The sequence below is a fragment of the Phocoena sinus genome, chromosome 12, assembly GCF_008692025.1.
Source record: "Phocoena sinus isolate mPhoSin1 chromosome 12, mPhoSin1.pri, whole genome shotgun sequence".
In the NCBI taxonomy this organism is placed as follows: domain Eukaryota; kingdom Metazoa; phylum Chordata; class Mammalia; order Artiodactyla; family Phocoenidae; genus Phocoena; species Phocoena sinus.
Genome location: NC_045774.1, coordinates 45,890,878 through 45,915,321, shown reverse-complemented (window position 1 = coordinate 45,915,321; position 24,444 = coordinate 45,890,878). Strand labels below are relative to the sequence as shown.

Here is a 24,444-nt window from a genome sequence, read left to right as displayed (position 1 = left end):
AGGTCAGGAGAAAGAATCTCAGGTTGTTTTCCTCACTGGACAATTTCCAAGGCCATCTGGAAGAGATCCTGGGACCAATCTAAAATAAGGCTCCTGGCTCTGATCTTTGGAGACTTCAGATATTTTGGATCGAGGATAGATTTTATGGACTTTTAAGAAGACCGAATATGTTTTAGTTTTTCCGCGTGAAAACCAAAATGTTAAAGATACTTTTAAATGTCACATAATCTGGACCTTGCCGTAAAGTTATCTGCAATTTACCATTAAACTGTTTCTTACCCGTTGGGCTTCAGTGGAGGTGTCCCAGAAGAAATGAGACTTGCTCTGTGTTTCAATGACCAGGGAATTATCTCCTTGAGGGTCACTCTGCCTGCATTCACCTTTGGGAACTTGCAGGGGCGCTACCCTTCAGGTCCTATGCTTCAGGACTTCTGCTTGCTTTGTTTGGAAATGCCCTTTGTGACTGACGGCTATTGCCTCCTCACCCTGTGATGCTGGAGGAGAATAAGCTGATTAAACACACCAGCATTTGCTTAGTGCTCTGTTTCCCCTGATTTCTTGCACTCATTTTCTAAGGCTCCTAGAACAACTTACCACAAACTTAGTGGCTTAAAACAACAAAAACTTATTCTTTCACATTTCTGTACATTTAAAAGTCCAACACAAGTTTCCCTGGGCTAAAATTAAGGTGTTGGCAGGGCTATGTTTCCTTCCGGAGGATCTAGGGAAAACTATTTCCTTGCTTTTTCCAGCTTCTTAAAGTTGCCTATATTCCTTGGCTTGTGGCCACCTCTCTCCATCTTCAAAGCCAGCAATGCTGCATCTCTCTGAAGGTCCCCAAAGTCTAAGCCCATTTTTCCATTATCATCATCTCTCTGACTGTCCCCTTTTCTCTTTCTCTCTCCTACCTTTAAGGACCCTGTGGTTACATTGGGCCCACCCAGATAATCCAGGAAGCTCTCCCCATCTCGAAGTCCTTCACTTCATCACATCTACAAAGTCCCTTTTGCCATGTAAGGTAACATATTCACAGGTTCCTGAGGTTAGGATGTATATGTCTTTGGAAGGAGGGCGTTATTCTGCCTATCACCCTTCTTATTATCATTATGTTTCTTCAGGAATGGAGGAAGATAAAGTTGCTTTGTGAATTATTACTATAATTGTTATAACTTTCACTGTGATAGAATCACGGTTGAGGGATGTGGTCCATATTTGCAGAAATGGCCACGATAATTTTCTGTCCTATACACACTTTTGTGTCATCTCCTCTCATGCTGACTATGGGCTTGACCATGTGGCATACTTTGGCCAATGAGAAATAACAAACAGGATGCAAACAGGTGCTTGAAGAATGCTTGCATGTTGGGATTTGCCATCTCTTGCTATTCTTTACACCCCTCTGACTACCATGAAGACACCCGAGTGAGTCTACTAAGAGGTGAGACACACGTAACCCAGGCACCTTTGTCATTGAGCCAATAGTCAGTATTGGCAAGTAGCACCAATCGATCAACTGCACAAGCCACCAACATTTAAGAGTGATCACCTTAGATCATCCAGTCACCAGCTGACCTGCCAGAAACCACAGGTGCATGAGGAAGGCCAGCAGTGTGGAGCCCAGCTGGACCAGACCAGAAGGACTGCCCAGATAAGGAACAGAATCCTGAGCTAATCAGGATGTTTTGAGGGTGGTCTGTTATGCAACAAAAGTTAATTAATGCAGGAAGTGACAGGCAAAATGGAAGCCAGAGCCAAGAATAAAGTTGAATAGAAAGAAAATTCAGTTACAAGGGAAAAGTAAAAAAGAATATCCCTTAAAGAAAAACCATAGATATGAAACTTTGGGGAGAGATTCTACGCACAGGAACAGCTAAGTACATTGAGTCTAACCCCTCTTTCCTCTCTGCCTTCATGCCCTCAACTCCGTGACATTCACTGTCAAAAGCATGCTCCAGTAATCGTTTTCATCTGATGGTATGATGTTATCTTGAAAGAGCTTAAACATCCCCTAATCTGATGCTCCTATTTTATTTAATAGAAAGCTCAAACCCAAAGAGATGAACTGACTTGCCCCTTTCACTTACATTTAGCTTATATTTCCTTTGTGTTCAATGAAACAAATATATTTCCTAAACACTTTTGAAAACGTTACGGTACCTTACTTACAGGAGAATGTTGTGTTCAGTTTCCTTCTTCTTCCTGTATCTCCTGATATAAGTCTCAGGATGGGTGGACCTATAGCCAGAAGCTTGGTGGCAAGGAGAGAGTATGACTCTTCCATGGTCAGCATACCCAGAGAACTGTCTTTGAAAGGACACCTTTGCCTCATTCCTGGAAAAAATGAGCCAGAGATGGAGGATGCCATCCACGTGGCCTTACCAAAGAAACAGGCAGTTTTGCAGTTGGTCTTAAAGATTGTTCTCTGGTGCCGTTAAAGAAAAGGTAATGTAAAGCAAAGCTGTGTGCATTTAGAAAGGTTGGAAGTGAGCCAGCTCTTTGAAATGATGTTACCAATCTTCTGGGAGCAACTCACCTTCTTGGTGGACTGTTTTTAAAGGGGAATGACATGTATGTTTAGAAACAATAAACCCTTTCACCAACAGCTCCCCAAGACCTGGTAGACTGATATGGTTCACAAATTCAGACGTGATGGAACTAGCCCGATGAGGTACCAAGCATGCTGCTGCCTCCTTGATATGATTGAAAGGCTATTGCTTTTCGACTGAGCTGACTCTAAATAACAGACACTTGTTCTTGGAATACCAATCAGGTGCTTTCTGTGGGAAATGCATATTGCTCTCAGTTCAGTTCTGCCTTTTCAATGCACCAATCCACTTCTAATCATTATGAAATAGCACTCTTATTCCTTAAAGTTACGATAAAATGTAATTGGAAATAAATCTTTAAAAGCATAAAACATAAAGAAATTGTTCTTGTAAGATGTACCATAAGGTATAATTTATTAGGACCTTACCAAATGATCATATTTCGGCCTAAATTTCATCCTTGCACTAGCTGTAAAAGAAAGGTTTGCTATAAAAATTCATAAACAGATACTAGGGGGCCTGAGTAACCTACTTAAGAGGACAGACTGTTTTGAAATACTTGAAGTAACACCCATTTAGGAAAACAATATGCCAATTAGGAGGCTTTTATTTTGTAAAGCTGGTGCAATTAGATATTTATTTATCAATGCACTGTTAGTATAGTTTGGTACTTTGCCTACTTGGGATTAATTGCAATGAATTTGCTTTAAAATATTTTCACCTTGTTAGCCTGAATTGCTAAGATTTTGCTGTATTTAGTCATTTTTAGAGGGAATGTTTTCAGCAAAGTTTTCTTTTCTGCTTAGACTGTGTCTGTTTTCATAAGTGGAAAATGGCTGCTGAGTGTGTGAAAAGAGTACAAAAGGCTTCAGCAGGCAGACACGATTTACGATCATATGAAATTTTCCATCCATGGAAAATTCTCAAATTAAGCTTATGAAGACAATCCAATTTAGCAGACTGATAACTGGACAAAGCACAAGCTCATTGGTAGGACTGGATTTGGGGCTGCACTTGTCCTTGGTTCTTACCTTCCCTTAGCAGCATCCCAGGAGTTTTTCACCGGTCCTGGAGCTTGTCCTCCAGCAGGGCCCTTCTTCCAGGGGCAGCACCCCAAGCAGTGCTCTCACAAGGCTCCATCAGCTTTAGTGGAAACTGTTCTGGCAATTGCTGGTCCATCAACATAACAGGTACCAAATCTAAGATCAGATGTGATTACAATGGATTTACATGCCTTTGCTTTAACACACATCACTTAAAGACCCTGATGTCTTAGATTTTTTCCTATACTACAGTGTAATTAGTGGGAAAAATTAATACCTTCATCAGTTGAAGGTTTTTGTGAGGTGATTTCAGGTGACTACAAGATGGACTTGGAATTTGATGTCTGTTTGTGGGTTTGCATGTCTCCTTTTCTCTCTGTTCCCTACTCTCTCTCACTCCCTTGGGACTCCTGTTCCTGTTTGTACAATTATAATTGGAATTCCCTGGCTTCCAAAATGGTGTCGTTTCAGCTTTACAATCCAGCAGAAACCTCACCGTTGCTTAAACAGTTTTTTACTCTTTGCAGCTGGAACTGTTTCACAAAACCGTATGGTGCCACCAAGCCTCTGGAAGAAATGCAAAGTTTTCACGATGTAAAAGGAATAACTTACTAAAGAGAATCCTAGTGGATCTGTTGTGATGAGCTGTAGATTCCTCTAGAGGTCGGTTACCTGTTTGATGACAACAGGAAACATTTTCTAAACAAGGAGGTTTGAAACCTCCAGTGGAGTGTGCTATTAAGGTCGTAGGATTTTTATTTCTACCTAGTTCAATCAGCAGTGGCTGTGACTGTTTTTTTGTTTTGTTTTATGTTTGTTTTTTTTTCAGTGAAATGAAACCTGCCTCTAAAAACATCCTCCTAGGCCAGGCGTCCTGTTTTAGGTATCTGTGAGGAGGCCCCAAGGTTTAAAACAACTCTCAAACTTATTTAACAACTGGAAACTGCAACACTTTTTTTTTCTGCATGTGATGAAGAAATACTTGCTTACTGAGCTAAAAGCAACAAATTATAAAAGACAGCACAAGTCAAATAGAATCTTAGAATCAACTCTAATATATACTCTTGGTAGCAGCAGCAAAGTTGAAGAAAAATTTGGACTATAAAAGATTATTACTGAAACATTTCTATTCATTACTTTTAAAAATTTCTCTATGAGTCTAGGAAAAGATTGCTATTTTTCAGTTTTACTGGTGGAATACCTAGGCTGAGTTTTTGAAACGTCAGTGTTCCAGTCGAGCATACTTTGACAGTTACTGGTATAAAACTGTATTAGCTGTAGAGTGCTCTAGGAAGATTTATAATAAAATTAATGATAATGTGTTGATTATGTCCTTGAGTGTAGTATTCAATCAGTTTACTCTGACGGTTAGCTGAGAGTTGAGGCATAGAGAAGTCTGATGCTAAGTTCCTTATGTTTGATTTCCTTCACGGCTTAAATGAGAGTGATTGACATTTAGACCCAAGACTCTCACTCCACTCACTGTGCAGTCAGTGAGAAGCTGGCCTCTAAGCATGTGCTGGTGTCATGCCTGTTCCATGCTGAGAAAACAGCACCAATGCCAGTTGAAACGGTAGAGATGATTACCAAGGCTGAAGCTTGAGAAGCAACATATACCGACAATGAAGGGCAAAGGGCTATTTATTTAGAAAAGTTCACCATCAATCACTGGACAGGATGAACAACTCATGGAGAAAATCAACACTTAGTACAATCAAAAGGGAATCCACTGTTATTTGCTAGGCACTCTCAATGTGAACAAAACTCGCTTAAACATCTTCCACTGGATAAGCAACCATGATTGTGAAAAATCCATCTTATTATTATTATTTTTTCTGTTGATACCTCTTTCCAAGGTTTTCCAAACTATATTTAAGCATCTATAAATGCAGAACAGTACAGGCTATCTGATGTTAGCAAGCACCCAATTTAGCATTAATTTCTCTGGATGGAAATCTGAGCCATATGTTTATGTTAGTAATAGCAACACTACGTAATTTGATCATTCCTGAGCAGGCTGACGTAGTTTCATCTCAAAGAGGGAGTTCTGAGAGTTTGCGGAAGCATCAGCAGCTTTCAGTACAGAGGCTACACAAGTTTTCTAATCTTATTTTATTCCATTTCTCTGTTGGTCTGACTTTGATTAGAGGTTCATATAAAACTGTGATTCTTCTATGCCTTGATTATATTAAAGTATTTCTTGTCTGGCTCCTAGCACCAGGAGCAACTGCAAGTAAGTTAATTGTTACAAGGTTGTAGCAGAGAAGCACAAGTGCTCTTTGAGGTGGCTGTTATACTAGATTTCCAGATGGTTGAGATATTTTTAAAAAATATATCCAACCTTGCTTCATATCACAAGGGTACAGAAGTCCAACGGAGAAGTGCATCTTTCCAAGTGCTCTCATGTGCACATAAACAGCTTTGACTTTGGGAGCCAGCAAGGGGCACATAAAACAAAATGAGTAAAAAACAATTGCACATAGAGTAATTTTAATCCATTCCATTTTTTAAATACCACAATAAATTTAATTTCACAATAAATTAAATAGCCATATTCAGTTTACAAAATAGAATTACTTAGTGTGAAACCAGTATTTACAACTATATACACTATGTACATGACATTTCTCTTTGTTGACATAGAACACGGAAGTAAAAGGACTTGACTTTCCGATGTGTGACTGACATGCTACAAGTGACACCATGGTCCATATGAGAAAACGATAGTGCAAAATCACCACAGGAACTTTGGAACGATGTCAATTTTATGAGATAAGACATTTTTTTAAATAATAAGAAAATAGTATTTTCTGTTTTCATGGCATCAATTCAGCATCTGAATTAAAGAGTCAGCTTTCCCTTAGAAAAGAATGCATAACCGAATCCTCTACTTCCTGAAACTTCACAGCCATTGGTACATTTTCACATGTTAATCTTTTGGCTTAAATCTATGAAAATGGCAGGCGACAAATTCTGACTCAAAGGAAGACTAACTCTCTGAGAATAGCTGAAGTCACTTTCCCCCAGTACCACCACCTCTTCTTTTTGTAAATAGCATAAAAGATGCAACTATGTAGACAGCAAATTGGTTTGTTTTTTGTTTGTTTTTGTAAATTTTCAGTAGAAAAAGAGCTGATCTTATATTTGGTCACACACTGCGTATGTACAAGTATACATGGAAAAATGACTTGGACAGTTGTGTCTATAGGAAAAGTGCATATTTTAATCCAGACGAGACATTGTGTGTCCCCAGGCACAACACATAGTGTTGTATGACATTATTTTAGGGCCAGTTCAATGTCCTCCCAGTGATCTGGTAAAATTTTTGATTGAAAGGGTGAAAGAATTTGCGCAATTTGGTAATGACAGAGGGGTCCACCTCTGGATGAATGCGCCCCTTGCTGCCCGCCAGGCACTTATTAAAGATAATGTTAAATCGCAAGCAGTAAAACCCTCTGGTAGCATTGAAATACAAATTGTATTGACTTATCCTCGGGGGAAGATTTAGGAACTTCTCCACGAGTTGAAGTTCTGGCAGGGGTTCCGTGATGAGGCGATCTCCATCGACGATGTGAAATTGCTCAATTGGAAAGTACTTCAACCACCGTTCCAGATGTTTGGTGTAGATGCTGGTTCTTACTGCCTTGTATTTTGTGTTCACTTCGCAGGTATTAGGGTCTATAGCCAGCTTCTCAAACTTGTAATAGGTTTTATTCTTCCTCTCCTTCCCCTCTAGCACCTGAGTGTAATCAGAAATAGCTCTTGTGGTTGGCTCCCTGACAATGATCAACAACTTGATAGATGAGTTCATTTTGTAAATCCTTTCTGGAACTTCCTCCGTGATAAAATATGCTGGGCTCTTTTCAATTGTGATTTGCTGAGGGTAGGAAAAAGGCATCTTTTTCCTATACCACTCAATACCCTTGGCATAATTCTCATCATTGTCAAAAAAGTGGATTTCTTGAGAGGCTTTGACCACTGCCGGATGGAGGTTCAGCATCTCTAGCAGGGCCCTGGTGCCTCCTTTCCTCACCCCGATGATAATGGCCTTGGGGAGCTGCTGGACCAGGTCATGAAGGCGTACCTGCTCCTTGGAAGAGTTGCCCTTCCGAAACTCGTGCAGCAAGCCACGCTTAAACTGCAGGGCGCGCAGGGGGAAGTCAGCCTGACCACGGGCTCCGAACCGGCCTTCGATGGGGCAAATGGGTTGTAGCCTGTAAGCAACAGAGAGATGCTCTAAGGAGCTCACTGCAACTAATTTCTCATTTCTCTGGTTCCCCAGTGAGAGTAAGACTTAAAATGCATAAAAAAACCCACTGCTCTCTGCCTACTGCAATCCACAATGAACATATGTTTGGGAAATTTTATTTTAAGCAACTCTGTATTAAATGAAGCACACATAATTGATGGAATATTTTTATTAGCGTTTCTTAAGATTCTTATTCACCAAGCTCTTAATTGACTATAGCGTGTACTGACGTTCATAGTACAGGACAGACAAGTGACACCAACCATACTAATAGCCTTTTAGCAGCCCACCAGTTAACATCATTTAGAAAATATGAAAGACGGAAGGTTAGAATCTTCAGTTGGGAGGCTAAAGGGCAGCTAGGAGGCCCTTTTGTGGGTTTCATGTGGTATTATTTTCTTGCAGCTCAGCTGCACTCATATGACTCTGAAAAATCTTTGAGATATAATCTGAAAAGAGGTCCCAGTCTCTGCCCTCGGCTAATTGCGTCATCAACCTGCAAAATTCCAATCTTGGCACTGGCTGAGCTTTCCATTATATGAGAATTTCTGCTTTTGGCCTTGGGGACAGCTAGAAGAGTACATATTTCTTCTGCTTCTCTTTCTCTTTCTATCTAAAAAGGTCAGGCTTATGTTTTTACTTTGCTGAACATAGGAGCAAACCAAATGCCAACAGCAAGTGCTGTATATCACCTACCACACCTGGGACCAGAAATCAACAAGACTCTGGCAGTGTCAGAAACCTCAGGTCCTCATTGTCAAGCCCATTTAAATCCGGGACTCAAACTCATGAAAGAAGCAAAGCAAAGGGTGGAGCCAGAAAGGAGGATTTCCACTTCAACATTGCCCTAAGCAGTGAAAAAGCACCACTGCTTTTTTTCACAGAGAAAGTTGTGGTAACAATCACAGTGATATTAGGCTGGAGTGACTATTTAATTTGGTGTGGCCAATTTATATGGTTAGTAAATTGAATTTCCTTTGGGGTATAGTCTGCAATTGAACTGAATTCATTATAACTTTCCTAAGTTTATCTGAGAAGGTATTTTTGCTTTCTTGTTAAAGGGTATAGTATTAGTCGAAATGGCTGTTAAACCAATTCCTCCAAATGAAGCTTCTAGTTGCCCTAATAATTTGGAGTCTATGCTCCCCTCTCTGTGGCAATGAGGCTGTCTCTTGCTTTTCCCAAGAGACCCCACTGTACCTTTCTTATCTTCTGTAATGTTTACAATTAAAGGGAGAAAGGAAAAACCTCAAGGTCATGCCAAGGCATTTTGCAGAACTGAGGGGAAGGGGCTCGGCCTATGCAATGTTTAAACAGCTATCATAATGCTTAAGGAAATATATGAAGATATTTTACCTTTTTTGTGGGTTTTTTATGATTCTAAAAACAACTTATGCTCATTGTGGAAAACATAAAAATATGGCATACTATAAAAAACAGGGTTAATCACAGTTAATATTTTAGAGAAACATGAGTTTTGTTTTCATAAATTTGTTAATAGGATTAATATGTTAGAGCTCTAAATGGAAGATATATGAGGAGCAACACGTACATAGTCAAAGTATGTTTTCAATTGTAACGTTGATTGGGATGTCACAAATTCATCTTTTAGCTCTTGCTGGGCTCTGGTTGAGAATTAAACCCTAATCCCTTAAGGCATCCATTGAATGCAATGGATGGACTTCTCTCCCAGGCATCTTGAATGCAATGGATGGACTTCTCTCCCAGGCATCTTGAATGATGCTGTCCTTGGGAGAACTGAGGAAACAGTCAATCAAATTCTTTGCTGTAGGACTTGATTCTCTCACAGAACCCAGGCTGAGAGAGGCTGAAACAGTGTCTGCCCTGTCTGAGCTCGAAAGGAATTTCTCTACTTCTAGAAAAGGTCATTTTCCTTCTTTCCTTTATTTACCTTCTACCATGGGAGCTCGTTCCCTGCAGAACAATTGCTTTTTGGACTCCCTAACTCAAGATAGGAAAAAATATCATATTATTTCCACTCCCTAAAGAGTAGGCATGGACCCCAGACTAAAAAACATGAAATTTTAGGATTGGAAGGGACAGTAGAAGTAATTGAGCTCAGCCTCCCGCCCAGAGAGCAGGGTCTTCAGTTTCTAAAGGACAGGTCTGTGTCAGCATGTGTCAATTTTAGACAATCTGCTCAAACTCTCAAGTGAGAGGTTTTGAGAAAGCCCCCCAAGCAATCCAATTCCTTATAAAAGCTACCCCATTAGAGACTAGAGACCAGGTTAACAATGAAAAGAGTTATCAACTAAATAACTAATATGTCAATGACTGTTAGATCAATTACTCAATAAAGCAAATGATTAGAAGCAAACTAAAGGTATTGGGAAGAACTTGATATAAAAGTTCCATTATGGACATAGGACAATGGTACCACCTCAAGGCTCTTCACTAATAACAAGTCCTACTTTAGGGAACTACTAGGAGTCAGTGATAAGCTCTGGGTTATACCGTTTCCCATAGTGAGTAGGAAGTTTACTTAGGAATTTTGAATTGAAAAGCATTAAAGGGGTTCATTTTATCAGTCAAAATTAATACTGGCTGAAGGAAAGCAAAGACCACTGTTATATTATTTGTTAAATATTTCTGTGATAAGATCTATAGATTAGAAAAGAAAAACTGTAAGGAAGATATTTTTATTTTAATGTGTGGCTACACTTTTATAGAAAATGGGAATTGAATTCGTGGGGAGCATACATCAGTTTTTCAAGAGCAAGAATTAATTTTAAAGGGCAAAAAAGGAAGCTTCAAATTTCAGAAATTAACTTCTCTACCCTTTCTAATCATACCGGATGTGGGACAGTCCAGTGGCATTCAATCTGAAGTCAGGTGACACTGCTGGACTTCTGCAGGTCTAGTACCTCTCTCAACTGTTGGCTTATTTAGAGCCAAACACTAGCACTGTAAATTTCCTCTCTGTGAACTTTCCACTGCTTTCTGGGCCATTACTCTGAGCGACAGACTCCTTGTCTGGTATGTTCAGCTCCTGGAAACCAGAGCTAATTAACATAGTTAAAACTCCCCCTGCAGCCATCTTTCCAGGGCAATGGATTCCAAACCCGATGAGCTCCTTTACAGTCTCATACATAATTTTAACTCTCTTGGTAGCACATTAATTGCCCACTTATAAAGTTCAAAATGTAGATACATAAATACATCATCACTATTTTGCTACGGCTAGAGGTCAACAACCAGATGCACACAGAGCTATAGTAAATGACATTTTTACTGTACATGGCTTTATCCCTTCTCTGAAAGTAAACAACACACACAGAATACAAATGGATCTTGATGAACACCTTGGTTTGAGCAACTTGGATCTCTTTCTTTTAAAGGCTCAATAAATCAAAATCAATACTGCAGAAAAACATGCTTCTTGGGAATCTTGAAGGAGGAACACAAATGGATAGATTTTAAATTATGTCCTAAGGAAGTTGAAATAAAGAGACATTTAAAGTCATACAGGCATAAGTATGTGTTTAATCACCTACCTATCCAAGCTCCCAACTCTGGCGACTAGATACAGGAGACTCCCAACGGCAAGGCTTCCCAGCACCAGGAGCTTCTGTCTCAGCCATGCCTGCTGTTTGAATAGCATGGCCCTCCATCAACCTTCAGGACTTCTGCAGCCTGAGAGATGGGGATAGAAGGGGACTCATCAGCAGTCATCTCTTACTGGCTCTGTTGATTGTCACAAAGCCAAGCAGGGGTGGGAATACAGGGGATAAAGTGATGTCACACAAAGAACAGATGCCATACCAGCCTTGACAGCGTTCATGGACAACAGCTATTTAGCAAAACTTACCTACCTTTCCCTGCTCTGTGTTATAAGATCAAATACTAAACCAGAGGGAAGACACTAACTAGACAGAACTTGCTGGGCAACTGTCAAAGTACACTAAAATGCATATATAATTTTAAATGCATACATAAATGCATATATACGTAAATATATATATGTTTTTGTTGTTAATCATTCAAAGAATACTGATAAAATGAGCAACGGAGCAGCCTGAGGTTTAGCAGCTGGGCAACCAGTAAACTAAAGGTTCTACTTCAGTATAATGGGATGAAGGTAGCAATTGAAATCCCCCTTCAGTAAGTTAGTATTTGGAGCATAACAATGACATGCTTTACTGATATGTTTTTTGTTTCGTTTCGTTCTAGTTGTGAGCGGAGGAAGGGGGTAAGATCAAAAGCTATGTCTTTACTAACTGAGGTCATCAGTGGTAGCTATCAGGATCTCAAATGTTTGGGGACAGTGGCTCTCAGTAACCAGATGTTTCCCTTCATCTCCTCTGCCCGGGCCTGGATTGGGCTGACTGATTCTGAAAGCATGCTCCGACTAGATGCCCTGCTATGTGACCCCCTCCTGGCTCTCAATGAATTTAAACAGGGCTGGTGCTAGGACCTCGCTCTAACATCAAGACAGAAGCTTACCCGGAAGCTCTGTACTCTTATACCTGAAATAAGGCCAGCTGAGGAGTGTAAGGCTTTACTAGTGCTGTTATTAAATTTTGGGAAAAAATGCAAGCTTCCGATTCAGTCTCTCTTATTAAATATAAATCCAATCCCCCTTTCAAGATAAGATTGTTTGCTTCGCATTCAAAGTCAAAATGGTAACCCCAGAAGAGGGACAACAGCAATGGGTCGTGGTTAGAGATTGTTTTGATGCAATAGTCTCTATTTGCTAAGTGAAGATTTTCTCTGTACAAAAAAGGATTATACTAGGATTGATGGGTTGATTCACTCATTCATCAGGAAATACTGAGCACTGATAGCATTTCCAGCTATTCTACTAGGTTTATGGGGGATCCCAAAAAAGATCCTTAAAGAGTTTTAGCCCTTGGAAAACTGATGATGTGATTAGAGAATCATGAAACAATCAGAGAACACCACCTCATTCATGATAATGTATGAATAACTGCTGGGAAAAGAAAATGAAGGAGATGGTCAGGTATGTGGGCTCGATGGGAATGCTGTTTGGTGGTATGTAGTATATGCTTTGCTGAGGAGGCTGTAGGAGGTCATCCCAAAAGGGAGAGAGAAGAGCAGCATTCACCCAACACACAGCCCACAAATATTTATGGAACGTGACTTAGGTTTTAGATTCTGTACCGGGTGCCCCAGAGATAGTGGCCAACGTGGGAGGCTATAGTCTCGTGGAGAAGACAGAAACTACACCGGTAAATGTAGGATTCACATGTACCTACAAATTGTAATAACAGAAGAAAAGTACAGGATGCAGTGAGAAAGAATATAGGAGGAAGCTACTTCAATCCTTCTTGAAGAAGTGACATTTGGGCTTACGCCTGGAGCACAAGGACCAAGGAGGGCTGGAGGAGGGCAAGGTGGGTTTCAGCCAGACTAACCATTGTGCGCAAAAGTACTGCGCAGGGAAAAAGCTTGGCTCGTTTGAGAAGCGAAGGAGGGTTGGTGTGGTTGGACACAGGGATTTAGCGGAGAAGAGGAAGGGCTAAGAGCAAAAGCAAAGGAGAGGCGATAGGAAAGGTCTTTGTAGGGACTGGGTGAGGCTGGGGTTCTAGCTTAGCATGGCCTGCCTTGTGTGTAGATAAAATGGGGAAGAAAAGGGGGAGAGAAAAGGAGGTTTGTTGAGAGCGACTGTGTGACAAGGACATTATCCAGGTGGTATTTCAGGGAATTGTCAGAAGAATCCTACTAGGCAGATACAGTTATTTCCATTTCAAAAACAGGTAGAGTGAAGCTCAGGCAATTTTCTCTAACTTGCCTGTGATCACACAACTTGCAGGTAATGTGGAGGCAAAGGCAGTAACTTATGTAGCGTGACTCAGGGCTCCACCGAAAGAATCAATCTTCTCCTATCTCTGGGTCGATGTCTGAGTCCTCGGAGCCACCTACCTTCAGCACAGGGCTCTGATCCCTGCTGAAATGCAAATACTGCAGCATTCTCTATAAAATGGGGACAATCTCTAACTTCCCCACTCCATAGGGCTATAACGAGAATGAAGTAAGGGTTCTACAAGTGACATCACTACACAAAGGCTTATTAATATGCCAGGCTAACATAAGGGATTATGTGTCATTATATCTTAGTATAAATGAATTTAATGTGTGCTCACAAACAGTATGAGAGAGTAAAAGCTAGGATGTGGTTGAAGAGGGCCAGCTACAAATGGGAGAGATGGGAAAAGCAAAGGTAAAAATGTGCTTGCCCATGGCCTCAATGAGGGTCACCGGCCTCATATAGAAGAGCAACTTGGAGGGAGGCTGGGGATCACCTGGCCTCCTCTGCTACCTAAATGTAGCACCCACGCTCCCCATTCAAAACTATACGCATGATGCCTAGTCTGCTTTCGCCAGCTCCCTGATCCACCTGTCTGTCTGCAGCTACAGCTCAGCCATTCTTCAAGGTCTGGGCCATGCCCCAGTTCCTCTAGGAAGGGCTCTCCAGCTGATGCCCTAGTCCATGGTCCACTCCCTCCTCTCCTGAATTCTTGTTCTTGTAGTTAGAACCTCAGTTAGGAGTCCAGTGTTCAGAAGTGTTGCACTAGCGTTAGCTGCTGCCTCCTGCGTGTTCCATCACACCTCCTAGCAATGGGCTAAGCCCGCTGACTGAGAAATCCGAGAAGACTAACTGAAAGGCAGTCCGCCTGGAATCTGTCTGCTTTGCTTCACAGGCTGGTGGTTCCCCACATTGAACTTGCAGAGTCTTTAGAAAACACACACCTGCCCCCCCTACTCAGAGATTCCAACTCAACAGGTCTGTATTAATCTTGTGTCGTATTTTTACAGTGGAGGGAATGACGCACAAAACTCCAAATCGTTTTCTATTATCTTTTTTCTCTTTGGTCACCACGGTCAGTAAACTCTCCTTAATTTCTTCTCTCCTTGTCTTGTCCAGGCACTTAGTGCCTCCCTTGTTTCTTAACATCTGGGTGTGTCTCTGTGTTCGTTTCCTATGGTCCAGACAGTCTGATTAATCTTCCTAACACAACTTATTTTGTCAGTCATTTGTTTTCAGTTGTTCACTAGATCAAGTCCAATCTCTTCCCTTTGCCAGCCCAGGCCCTTCCTTCTGAGGTCCCAGCTTGGGCAGTTGGCTTCTTCCCTCTTATTACTCACCAACACCAACCCCATGTCTGTCAGGTCGGCCTCTTGATGGCTCCCCATACCCCTGCGCTCTCATCTCTAAGCTCTTGTCAGTTTCCTCACTGGCCTGGAATGTCTTTCCTATCTCTCCTCCTTTAATACTCCCAGATTCCACTGATATCTTCCTGGGGAGGGTGGTCCTGGTGGAGGTGGAATTTGGGGGGAAAAAATCCCAACACTCTTCCCGTTGGTAGGTAGTAATGGGTCAGGTCCCTTGTGTAGATAATTATGGGACCAAAGGGTCATAGCTGGGTTTAGGGATAAAACTTGGGAGACATTTACCTGCATGGGGTGAGTGAAGCTATGAAGCCATCTCACAGCTGAATTCTGCTTGAGTGAGCAGGCAGGAAAGAGACGAAGAAAGCAACTAAGGATGTGAAGGCTGCTGGGGACGTAGCCCAAGATTTAGGAGAATATCATGGCAAAGTTCTCCAGTTCTCTATTGCAACACACATATCATCTGGTAAACATTAGATTATTAAACCTGACTGAATATGGGGTCATTACTTCTACTGCCACTGAATGTCGCTCAGTCTCGAAGACTCCAATGCTCCACCCACAGACTCTTCCTTTGTGATAAGCCCAGTTATCATCATGAAGGTTTTCCTCTGTGGGATAAGTTGCTGCTGCCGGCCCAGCTTCTTTATGTCTGAGATGACTTAAATACACCCACTGGGGTTTTCTCTCTTTGGGAATCCTGATTTCTCCAGGCTTTTGTTTGCAGGGCTGGCCTAGCTCTTTACACTGCCTCGTCCACTTATGGAAAGTCCATTATGCCCTCCAAAGCATCTTTATGCCCACTATGACACTGAGGAAAACTAAGATTTTTAAATTTATTTGAGACCTCAGCTAATATGAACAAGTTGTACAGGGTGAAGTACAAAGACCATTGGATTGGGAGTCAAAGCCCTTGAGTCACATTTTTGTTTAGTTTTGTAACTGAAAGTTTCTGAGTTTTGGTATCCTCACCTGTAAAATTAAGATAATAATATCTGTCTCACAGGGGTGTTATGACAGGAGCCTTGAGTAAGATACTGTGGAATAGAACTTTACATTTGGGCACTTCACAAAAATGAAGCAGAATTAGTATCTTCGGGAGGGAAATACTTTAACAAGAAAAGAATAAAATAAATGCAGTTCTCATTAATAGTGTAACTGGATTGCAAAACACTAAATCCACTTTTATATAAATAATTTCAATGGAAATTCCTGTTACACAATGAAATGCTAACACACACTATAATTGCTGTTCAAAGCAAGATGGCACAATTACAAACAAACAAAAAGTTAACACTTATCTTAAGTCGAAATCTCTTGGAATTTTTGAGAAGTGAGGGGGGCCAAGGTTGCAGTTTCTAATAAGGCTCTCTGGGACACAGGAAATGAAATCTCGTTCTGCTTTGTAATCACTCAGACCATGTGTTAAGAGACAGTATTAGAGCAGCCGCAGAATAAACCTTGCTCAAGGAAAACCAAAGGTGGACTTCCCTGGTGGCACAGTGGTTAAGAATCCACCTGCCAATGTAGGGGACACAAGTTCGATCCCTGGTCCAGGAAGATCCCACATGCCGTGGAGCAACTAAGCCCGTGCACCACAACTACTGAGCCCACGTGCCACAGCTACTGAACCCACGTGCCACAACTACTGAAGCCCGTGCGCCTAGAGCCCGTGCTCCGCAACAAGAGAAGCCACTTCAGTGAGAAGCCCGTGCACCACAACAAGGAGTAGCCCCCTCTTGCCTCAACTAGAGGAAGCCTGCGTGCAGCAACGAAGACCCAATGCAGCCAAAAATAAACAAATAAATTTATTTTAAAAAAAAGGAAAACCAAACGTACTTGGCAAATTTAACATTCAAGATGCCTCTTTGGTTTTCTATGACATCACGAAGTGCTCAAGCATCTGCCACAATGGAGTCTTAAAAGCTGGGAGTTGCAGGTCTTGGTCTAGGAGTACAAGTCACAGAGAAGCCTTACCATCTAACCCTTACAGACAATGCTATCAAATTGGGGAGAAGGTTAACTGCTTCTCCAACCCCAAAGTCCCTTCCCTTTAGCTTTAATGGATAGTTTAAGAATCTTTCATCAGAGCAGTCATACTGGTAATAGGCAATTTATGTAAAATTAAAGGTTTAAAAAATTTATTATTTCTTTTTATTAAAAAAAAGTTAAAGACCTACAGTGACATTTAAGCCCTCCTTTATCTCCAGTTTTTAATCTCCCAGTCTCTTTCATTTTGTGTGCCAAGAACAGCACGATTATAGTTTCTCCAGACTATGAAAGCTTTAATAGACACGGTATCTTAGCTGAACAAAGCTGAGTATCTAAATAACAGAGTATGTGGCCAGAAACGACAAATTGTACAGACATCTGGCTGTTTCTCCAAAGCAGCGCTAAGTAAAGAAAGAAATGATTCCCAAGCTGACACAAAGAAATAAGGGAATTCAAAAAAAATAATAATAAAGATATGTTCAAGTGCTTTTCAAAGGCTTGTAGACACGGTTGCTGCAAGTCCCTGGTACCAATAAAAACGATAACAGAAACAACATCAGCAAAGTTCATTAAAAACAACTGAACTTATATAGCAGAATTATTCCAAGGAAATCACAACAGTCTATTGAGTATTAGCTCATTAATCCTGGGCAACGGCCTTATGGGGTGGACAGGAACCACATTTATTGAGCCCTAGTCTCTCTGTTACTTTCTTTCATATTTATTATCTCACATAATACAACAGACCTGTGAGGTATTACCCGTTTTATTATTTTTTCTGATGGAAACCGAAGAGCAGAGAGATGAACAGATTATTTACCCAAGGGCATGTGGCTGGTAAATGCAGGAGGATTTAAATTCAGAATTATCTGACCCCAAAGAACATGGCCCCTTGATGGCAATGTCACTCCCTGAGCTTTGGATGCTCACCTGAGAGGCGCTTTTTATTTTTTTTGGTTAAATTTTTCTTTCAGTTTTATTGAGATGTAATTGACATAGAGCACGGTATAAGTTTAAGGTGTACAGCATAATGATTTCACTTACATGCATCATGAAATGCTTATCACAGCAAGTTTAGCGAACATCCTTCATCTCACACAGATACAAAATAAAAGAAAAAAATCTTTTTCCTTGTTATGAGAACTCAACAACTTTTATATATAATGTAGAACAGTATTAATGATATTTATCATGTTGTACATTACACCCCTAGTACTTATTTATATAAGTGGAAGTTTGTACCTTTTGACTGCCTTCATACAATTCCCACCCACTACACCCACCCCCTGCTTCTGGTAACCATAATCTGATCTTTCTATGAGTTTGTGTATTTGTTTTTTGAAGTACAATTGACCTACAACACTATTTCGTTCCTAATGCATAACACAGTGATTTGATATTTCTATACATTTAGAAATGATCACCGCTGGGAGACTCAATAAATACTTTTGCTTATTGACTGATGCGAGCAGACAAAACCACTTCAACTCTCCTCAAATTTCCTTCCATTGAATCTTACAGTAGAAGATGAGGATGTGAAACGAAAGAGTAAAAGAGGGCAACATTTTTATGGAGGGGTAAATAAAAAGGGCTATTAGGGTGTTTGAACCTAATAAAAGGAAGGGAAAATATTAATAAGTAATGATAATGAAAATAATAATGAAAGGTAATGTCTATATAGGTTATAATGTATTTTTCATATTCACTATCTGCTTATGATTAAAACCAACCAGAATCATGGGAACCCACTTGTTTTCCCTGTAATTCACGAACTGACTCTCCTTTTGAAAGATTTTTTGGTAGAGGATCAAAATAACATTGGTTTTGACTGCCCCTTGATTCAGATTCTTATGTCCTGATCTCTGTAAGATCTTGGCTAAATCCGTTTATTGCCTTTTCATTATCACCCCGTCTCATCTTACCTCCCCCCAGCTCTTCTCAGTATCTCAGTGAATGGCTCCCCATCTGCTGACCGGGTTGCCCAACCCAGAAACCTTGGAATCAAATCATCCTTGGCTCCGCCCCGCCAGTAAAATTCTATCTCCAAAGTACTATTGGACTCTACCTAGTTCTCTGCACTGTCATTTGTGAGTGCCTTGGTTCAGGCCACACTCTCTTTCCCTCAGATTTGATGGGCTCCTAACTGGCCTGCCCACTGTTAGTTTTGTTTTCGCCTCAGTTTATTCTCCACGCCGATGACAGAGTGGCCTTTCCAAACAGAAATTTGATCCTGTTGCCTTCAGGCTTAATACTCTTTAATGGGACCCTATTATCCACAGGGTTTTAAAGGCCTTTTACTTCCTTCCACCGCAATTCCTCATTACCACCACCCCTCCCCCAGCACATTCACTTACGAACTTCAGTAGACAGAACAACTTGCAGTTCTTTGGAATAGGTCATGGTCAGTTTTGCATCAGGGCCTTTCTATTGATAAATAAAGTTTCCAGAGCCTAAAAACAATAACTCTGTGCCTCATCTATCGGGTCTGGGGCACCAATAGATGGTGTCCCAGTAGGATACTAATAGCCCGCCCCAAAGAACTTCTGTGAGTAGGAAATGAGCATGTAAAGTAATTAGAACACTGTTTGACACATTGTAATACTCAATAAACATTAGCTACATCTACTAATGCTGACTTCTCTCCAGGCCTTGGATTAATTCATATCTTTTAGATTTTAGTCTCCTTAGGAAAGTCTTTCTTTATCACATAAGGTTGGCTTACATGTTCCTTCTATGTGTCAGCACAGCATCATTTAATTCTATTGAAACCAAATTGTAATTGCCTGTGTACTGTGTGTCCCTCTAACTAGAATGTAACTTCCATGAGATTATGGACTGTGCCGTGTTCGTTATTGTATCACCAGCATTTAGGGTCTCATACTCAGTAAATAATTGCTGAATAATTGAATCAGCTAGATGAAATGAACTTTGACTATCCTAATAGCTATGGTATCTGGATACCACATCTCTTTAAGCAGGTAAAAGTACTTTATCTTTGTTTAGTACTTTGCAGGTTTACAGAGTGCTATATGTGTATAATAACCTCATTAATATATAACTTCATTTCCCCACCCTTTTTCTTTTTGAAAGATTTTTTTTTTGATGTGACCATTTTTTTAAAAAGTCTTTATTGAGTTTGTTACAATATTGTTTCTGTTTTATGTGGGTTTTGTTTGGCTGGGAGACATGTGGGATCTTAGCTCCCTGACCAGGGGGATTGTACCCGCACCCCTTGCATTGGAAGACGAAGTCTCAATCACTGGACCGCCAGGGAAGTCCCTCCCCACCTTTTTTTTTTTTCATTGTGGCAACATTTATTATTTATTTATTTATTTTTTCCTTTTCTGGTTAGCACTTTGGGGTTTTTTTTCTTTTTAACATCTTTATTGGGGTATAATTGCTTTACAATGGTGTGTTAGTTTCTGCTTTAAAACAAAGTGAATCAGTTATACATATACGTATGTTCCCATATCTCTTCCCTCTTGCGTCTCCCTCCCTCCCACCCTCCCTATCCCACCCCTCCAGGCGGTCACAAAGTACCTGTGCCATGCAGCTGCTTCCCACTAGCTATCTACCTTACGTTTGTTAGTGTGTATATGTCCATGACTCTCTCTCGCCCTGTCACAGCTTACCCTTCCCCCTCCCCATATCCTCAAGTCCGTTCTCCAGTAGGTCTGTGTCTTTATTCCTGTCCTCCCCACCTTTTTATTTTGAAAAATTTGAATGATTACATATCCTTCATCTAGATTTACCGATTGTTAAATTTTGACATCTTTGCTTTATCTTTCTCTATATAAACATATTATTTTTACCAAACCGTTTAAAAATAAGTAACAGATTATCAACATTTCAGCATGTTAGAAGACCCGCACCTGATCCCCACAAAGTCCTGTGATATAAGTGGGGCAGTGGGCATCCTTGAGGCCTAGGAAAGTGAAATGACCTGCTCAAAGCCTCAAACTATTAAACCTGGGGTTGCTAACTGCTAGTTTCAGGCTTTTTACATTGTGCAACTCCGCCTCCCTACTAAGTTCATTTAACGTTGAAAATGTTTTAGAGTTTATTGGTAGAAATAGATATACCACTCATCTTCTCTTAAACATTCAACTTGTAAATTCTGATGAGTTAGGTATCAAAAAAAAAAAAAAACCTTTGGAAAAGTGGCTAAGGAGAAAATATTCTCAGGAGATTTCTTGTACTGTCTCCTATTTGCTTTTCTCAATTCTTTTAAAGAAAGAAAAATGGAAAAAGCTCTTTCTATACAACGTGAATAATGGCAGCATCTGAGGACGCCCATCCATCGGAGGGCTGGAGCTGGCTCGTACTTTGCAAGCTAGTTCTTAAAGCCATGATTAAGAACTACATTACAGACATTCACAATTAAAGAAGTTAAAAAACAAAGGCAATAAATATTGAAAACTCATTATTTCCTAATTATCATACTACATTTTACTATTATCTATGCTCCTGAAGTTAGGTCTATTGTGTTGTTCAGTGGAGATAATATTGTGCCTCTCTTCCTAATTCCACACTTAGTGAATTCATGTGGGTAGTTTAAAATTGGCCTCGGAGGGAGGATTTATACAACTGATATTTACAAACACTACAAAACATCCCCCCTCCCCAAGAGCAGGTTGTGAAGTATTTGCCAGGACACTACTAACCATATCCCACTCATTTTTTCTTTTATGGATTCATTAATCACAACTTTCCTGAGTGCCCACTGAGTGTGTAGTGTGCCGCCAAGTGCCATCACGGAAAAGGACAGTGTACCTGTCTGTCACCTCCTCTTCCCTCTTTAGCCTCCTCCTCCATTCTCCTCCCTTTCTAAAGAGATTATATTCATTTCTTTTCTTTTTTTTTTTTTTTGCGGTACGCGGGCCTCTCACTGTTATGGTCTCTCCCGTTGCGGAGCAACAGGCTCCGGACGCGCAGGCTCAGCGGCTATGGCTCACGGGGTCAGCCGCTCCGCGGCATGTGGGATCTTTCTGGACCGGGGCACAAACCCGTGTCCCCTGCATCGGCAGTCGGACTCTCAACCACTGCACCAACAGGGAAGCCCTTTTTTTTAATTGGAGTATGATTGCTTTACAATGTTGTGCTAGTTTCTTCTGTGTAACGAAGTGAATCAGCTATATGTATACACATATCCCCTCCCTCTTGGACCTCCCATCACCCCCCCATCCCACCCATCTAGGTCATCACAGAGCACCAAGCTGAGCTCCTTGTGCTGTACCGCAGGTTCCCACTAGCTATCTATTTTACACATGGTAGTGTATCTATGACAAACCTAATCTCCCAATTCATCCCACCCTCCCCTTGCCCCTCTGTGTCCACATGTCGGTTCTCTACGTCTACGTCTCTATTCCTGCCCTTCACATAGGTTCATCTGTACCATTTTTCTAGATTCCACCTATATGCGTTAATATATGATATTTGTTTTTCTCTTTCTGGCTTACTTCACCCTGTACGACAGACTCTAGGTCCATTCACATCTCTACAAATGACCCAATTTCATTCCTTTCTAGGGCTGAGTAATACTCCATTGTATATATGTACCACATCTTCTTTATCCATTCATCTGTCGATAGACACTTAGGTTGCTTCCATGTCCGGGCTATGGTAAATAGAGCTGCAATGAACACTGGGGTGCATGTGTGAGAAAATATTTGCAGATGAAGCAACGGACAAAGGATTAATCTCCAAACTATACAAACAGCTCATGGAGCTCAATATCAAAAAAACAAACACCCAATTAAAAAATGGGCGGAAGACCTAAATAGACATTTCACCAAAGAAGACATACAGATGGCCAAGAGGCACATGAAAAGATGCTCAACATCACTAATCATTAGAGAAATGCAAGTCAAAACTACAGTGAGGTATCACCTCACACCAGTCAGAATGGTCATCATCAAAAAAATCTACAAACAATATATGCTGAAAAGGGTGTGGAGAAAAGGGAACACTCTTGCACTGCTGGTGGGAATGTAAATTGATACAGCCACTATGGAGAACAGTATGGAGGTACCTTAAAAAACTAAAAATAGAACTACCATATGACCCAGCAATCCCACTACTGGGCATATACCCTGAGAAAACCAGAATTCAAAAGAGACTATATTCACTTCTGAGGCCCTTGTAATCCCTTTCTTTCTATTTTCACTTTTCTAGGTCTTTGTCCTCAGCTTTCTGTGCCTGCTTCCAGTTTCTCCCTGCATCCCGCCACTATGTTCTTTAAATAACAGAACTTAAAGAGAAAGAATGCAGTGCTGTTATTCTTGGCATTGATAACAAAAGAAAAGTACAGCTACATGTCGTAGAAAAATCTTTTGAGTAGTTAATAAATCTGTAAAATAATTTATAATTAGTTTGTATGCAAAATGATTCTAAAAGTCTCCTTCTGTTAGACCCAAGCGGTCTACGAGGGATTTCAACTCGCCCAAGAACCGCCAAGAGTCGAGAGCCGTTGCAACACGCAAGAGGTTTATTAGGAGCCGATGCACCGGGGTTCCCTGAACCTCACGCAGGAGGCCGATGGGGAACCCCTAAAAGCGGAATCACATACTTTTTATAGGTTTATTTATTCATAGGGCGGGTATATTCTCACAATGATTGGGTAAATGTGGTGACTTTTGAATTCATTGGCTTAGGAACTTTTGTCCCACCTTCTGGCCGTTATAGTTGTCTGTTCATTGTGGCGGTTAGGGCGTATACCTGTTACGGGCAACTGGAAAATTACCCGCTGTCTGGCAAGTCCCCGTCAACTGAAAAACTCCAAGAATTGGTTTCGATAGGGAGAAGGAGTGGCGCACGATAGGGAGAAGAATTGGTTTCGATAGGGAGAAGGAGTGGCGCACGATAGGGAGAAGAATTGGTTTACGGGAACAAGTGAGGGGGTGGAAAGTCCCTAAAGGCCCCACACTTCTTGGGCAGGCTAACATTTTCTTAAATTGCAGTATTACTAATGTGCTTCAAAGCATTCCTCTTTTTATTACCATAGACACCTCTTTTTTCAGAATCTCAGATCTTCCTTTCAGGGCCAGAAGGGCTCCACCAAATTCTGTTATCTCAAGATAACTGCCTATGTTACCATTCATCAACAAATGTTTACTGAGTGCTGCCATGTTTACTGCAGACGCTGGGAATGATGTGGGCAACAAGGGACACAGATCCTGCTTCATTACTCTCTTTGTCTTCCAGCATTCAAGGTCAACTCTTGTTCAAAGTGTAAGGAAACTGCATCCTCCCTTAAACACAGAGCCCAGATCCTCTTAAGACTAGCAGTGAAGGAAGACTCCTCACAAGGGCAGGGTCTGCTGGACCTCAGAGTCTCATCTCCTGGCCCTAAGATCCACTTCCCCTGTGGAGGGTCCTTGCCTCCTGCCCAAGTATCCACAGTCAGACCACTCTCCAAAAGGTACTAGTCTTCCTTTAAAAGACTCCTCTCTTCAAAACCCCC

At 41.0% G+C, this 24,444-nt stretch overlaps 1 protein-coding gene across 1 annotated transcript in view; it reads right to left on the bottom strand.

The window, feature by feature from the left end:
- Nucleotides 1–6,062: 6,062 nt before the first annotated feature.
- HS3ST5 (heparan sulfate-glucosamine 3-sulfotransferase 5) overlaps nt 6,063–24,444 on the bottom strand; it is a 286,208-nt gene continuing 267,826 nt past the window's right edge. The window contains exons 4-5 of the mRNA XM_032651290.1: nt 11,354–11,492; nt 6,063–7,803 (exon numbers count right to left, since the gene is read on the bottom strand). Of these exons, the coding sequence (XP_032507181.1) occupies nt 6,873–7,803; nt 11,354–11,460 (1,038 nt within the window). The 5' untranslated portion in view covers nt 11,461–11,492 and the 3' untranslated portion in view covers nt 6,063–6,872. The remainder of the gene's footprint in view (nt 7,804–11,353; nt 11,493–24,444) is intronic.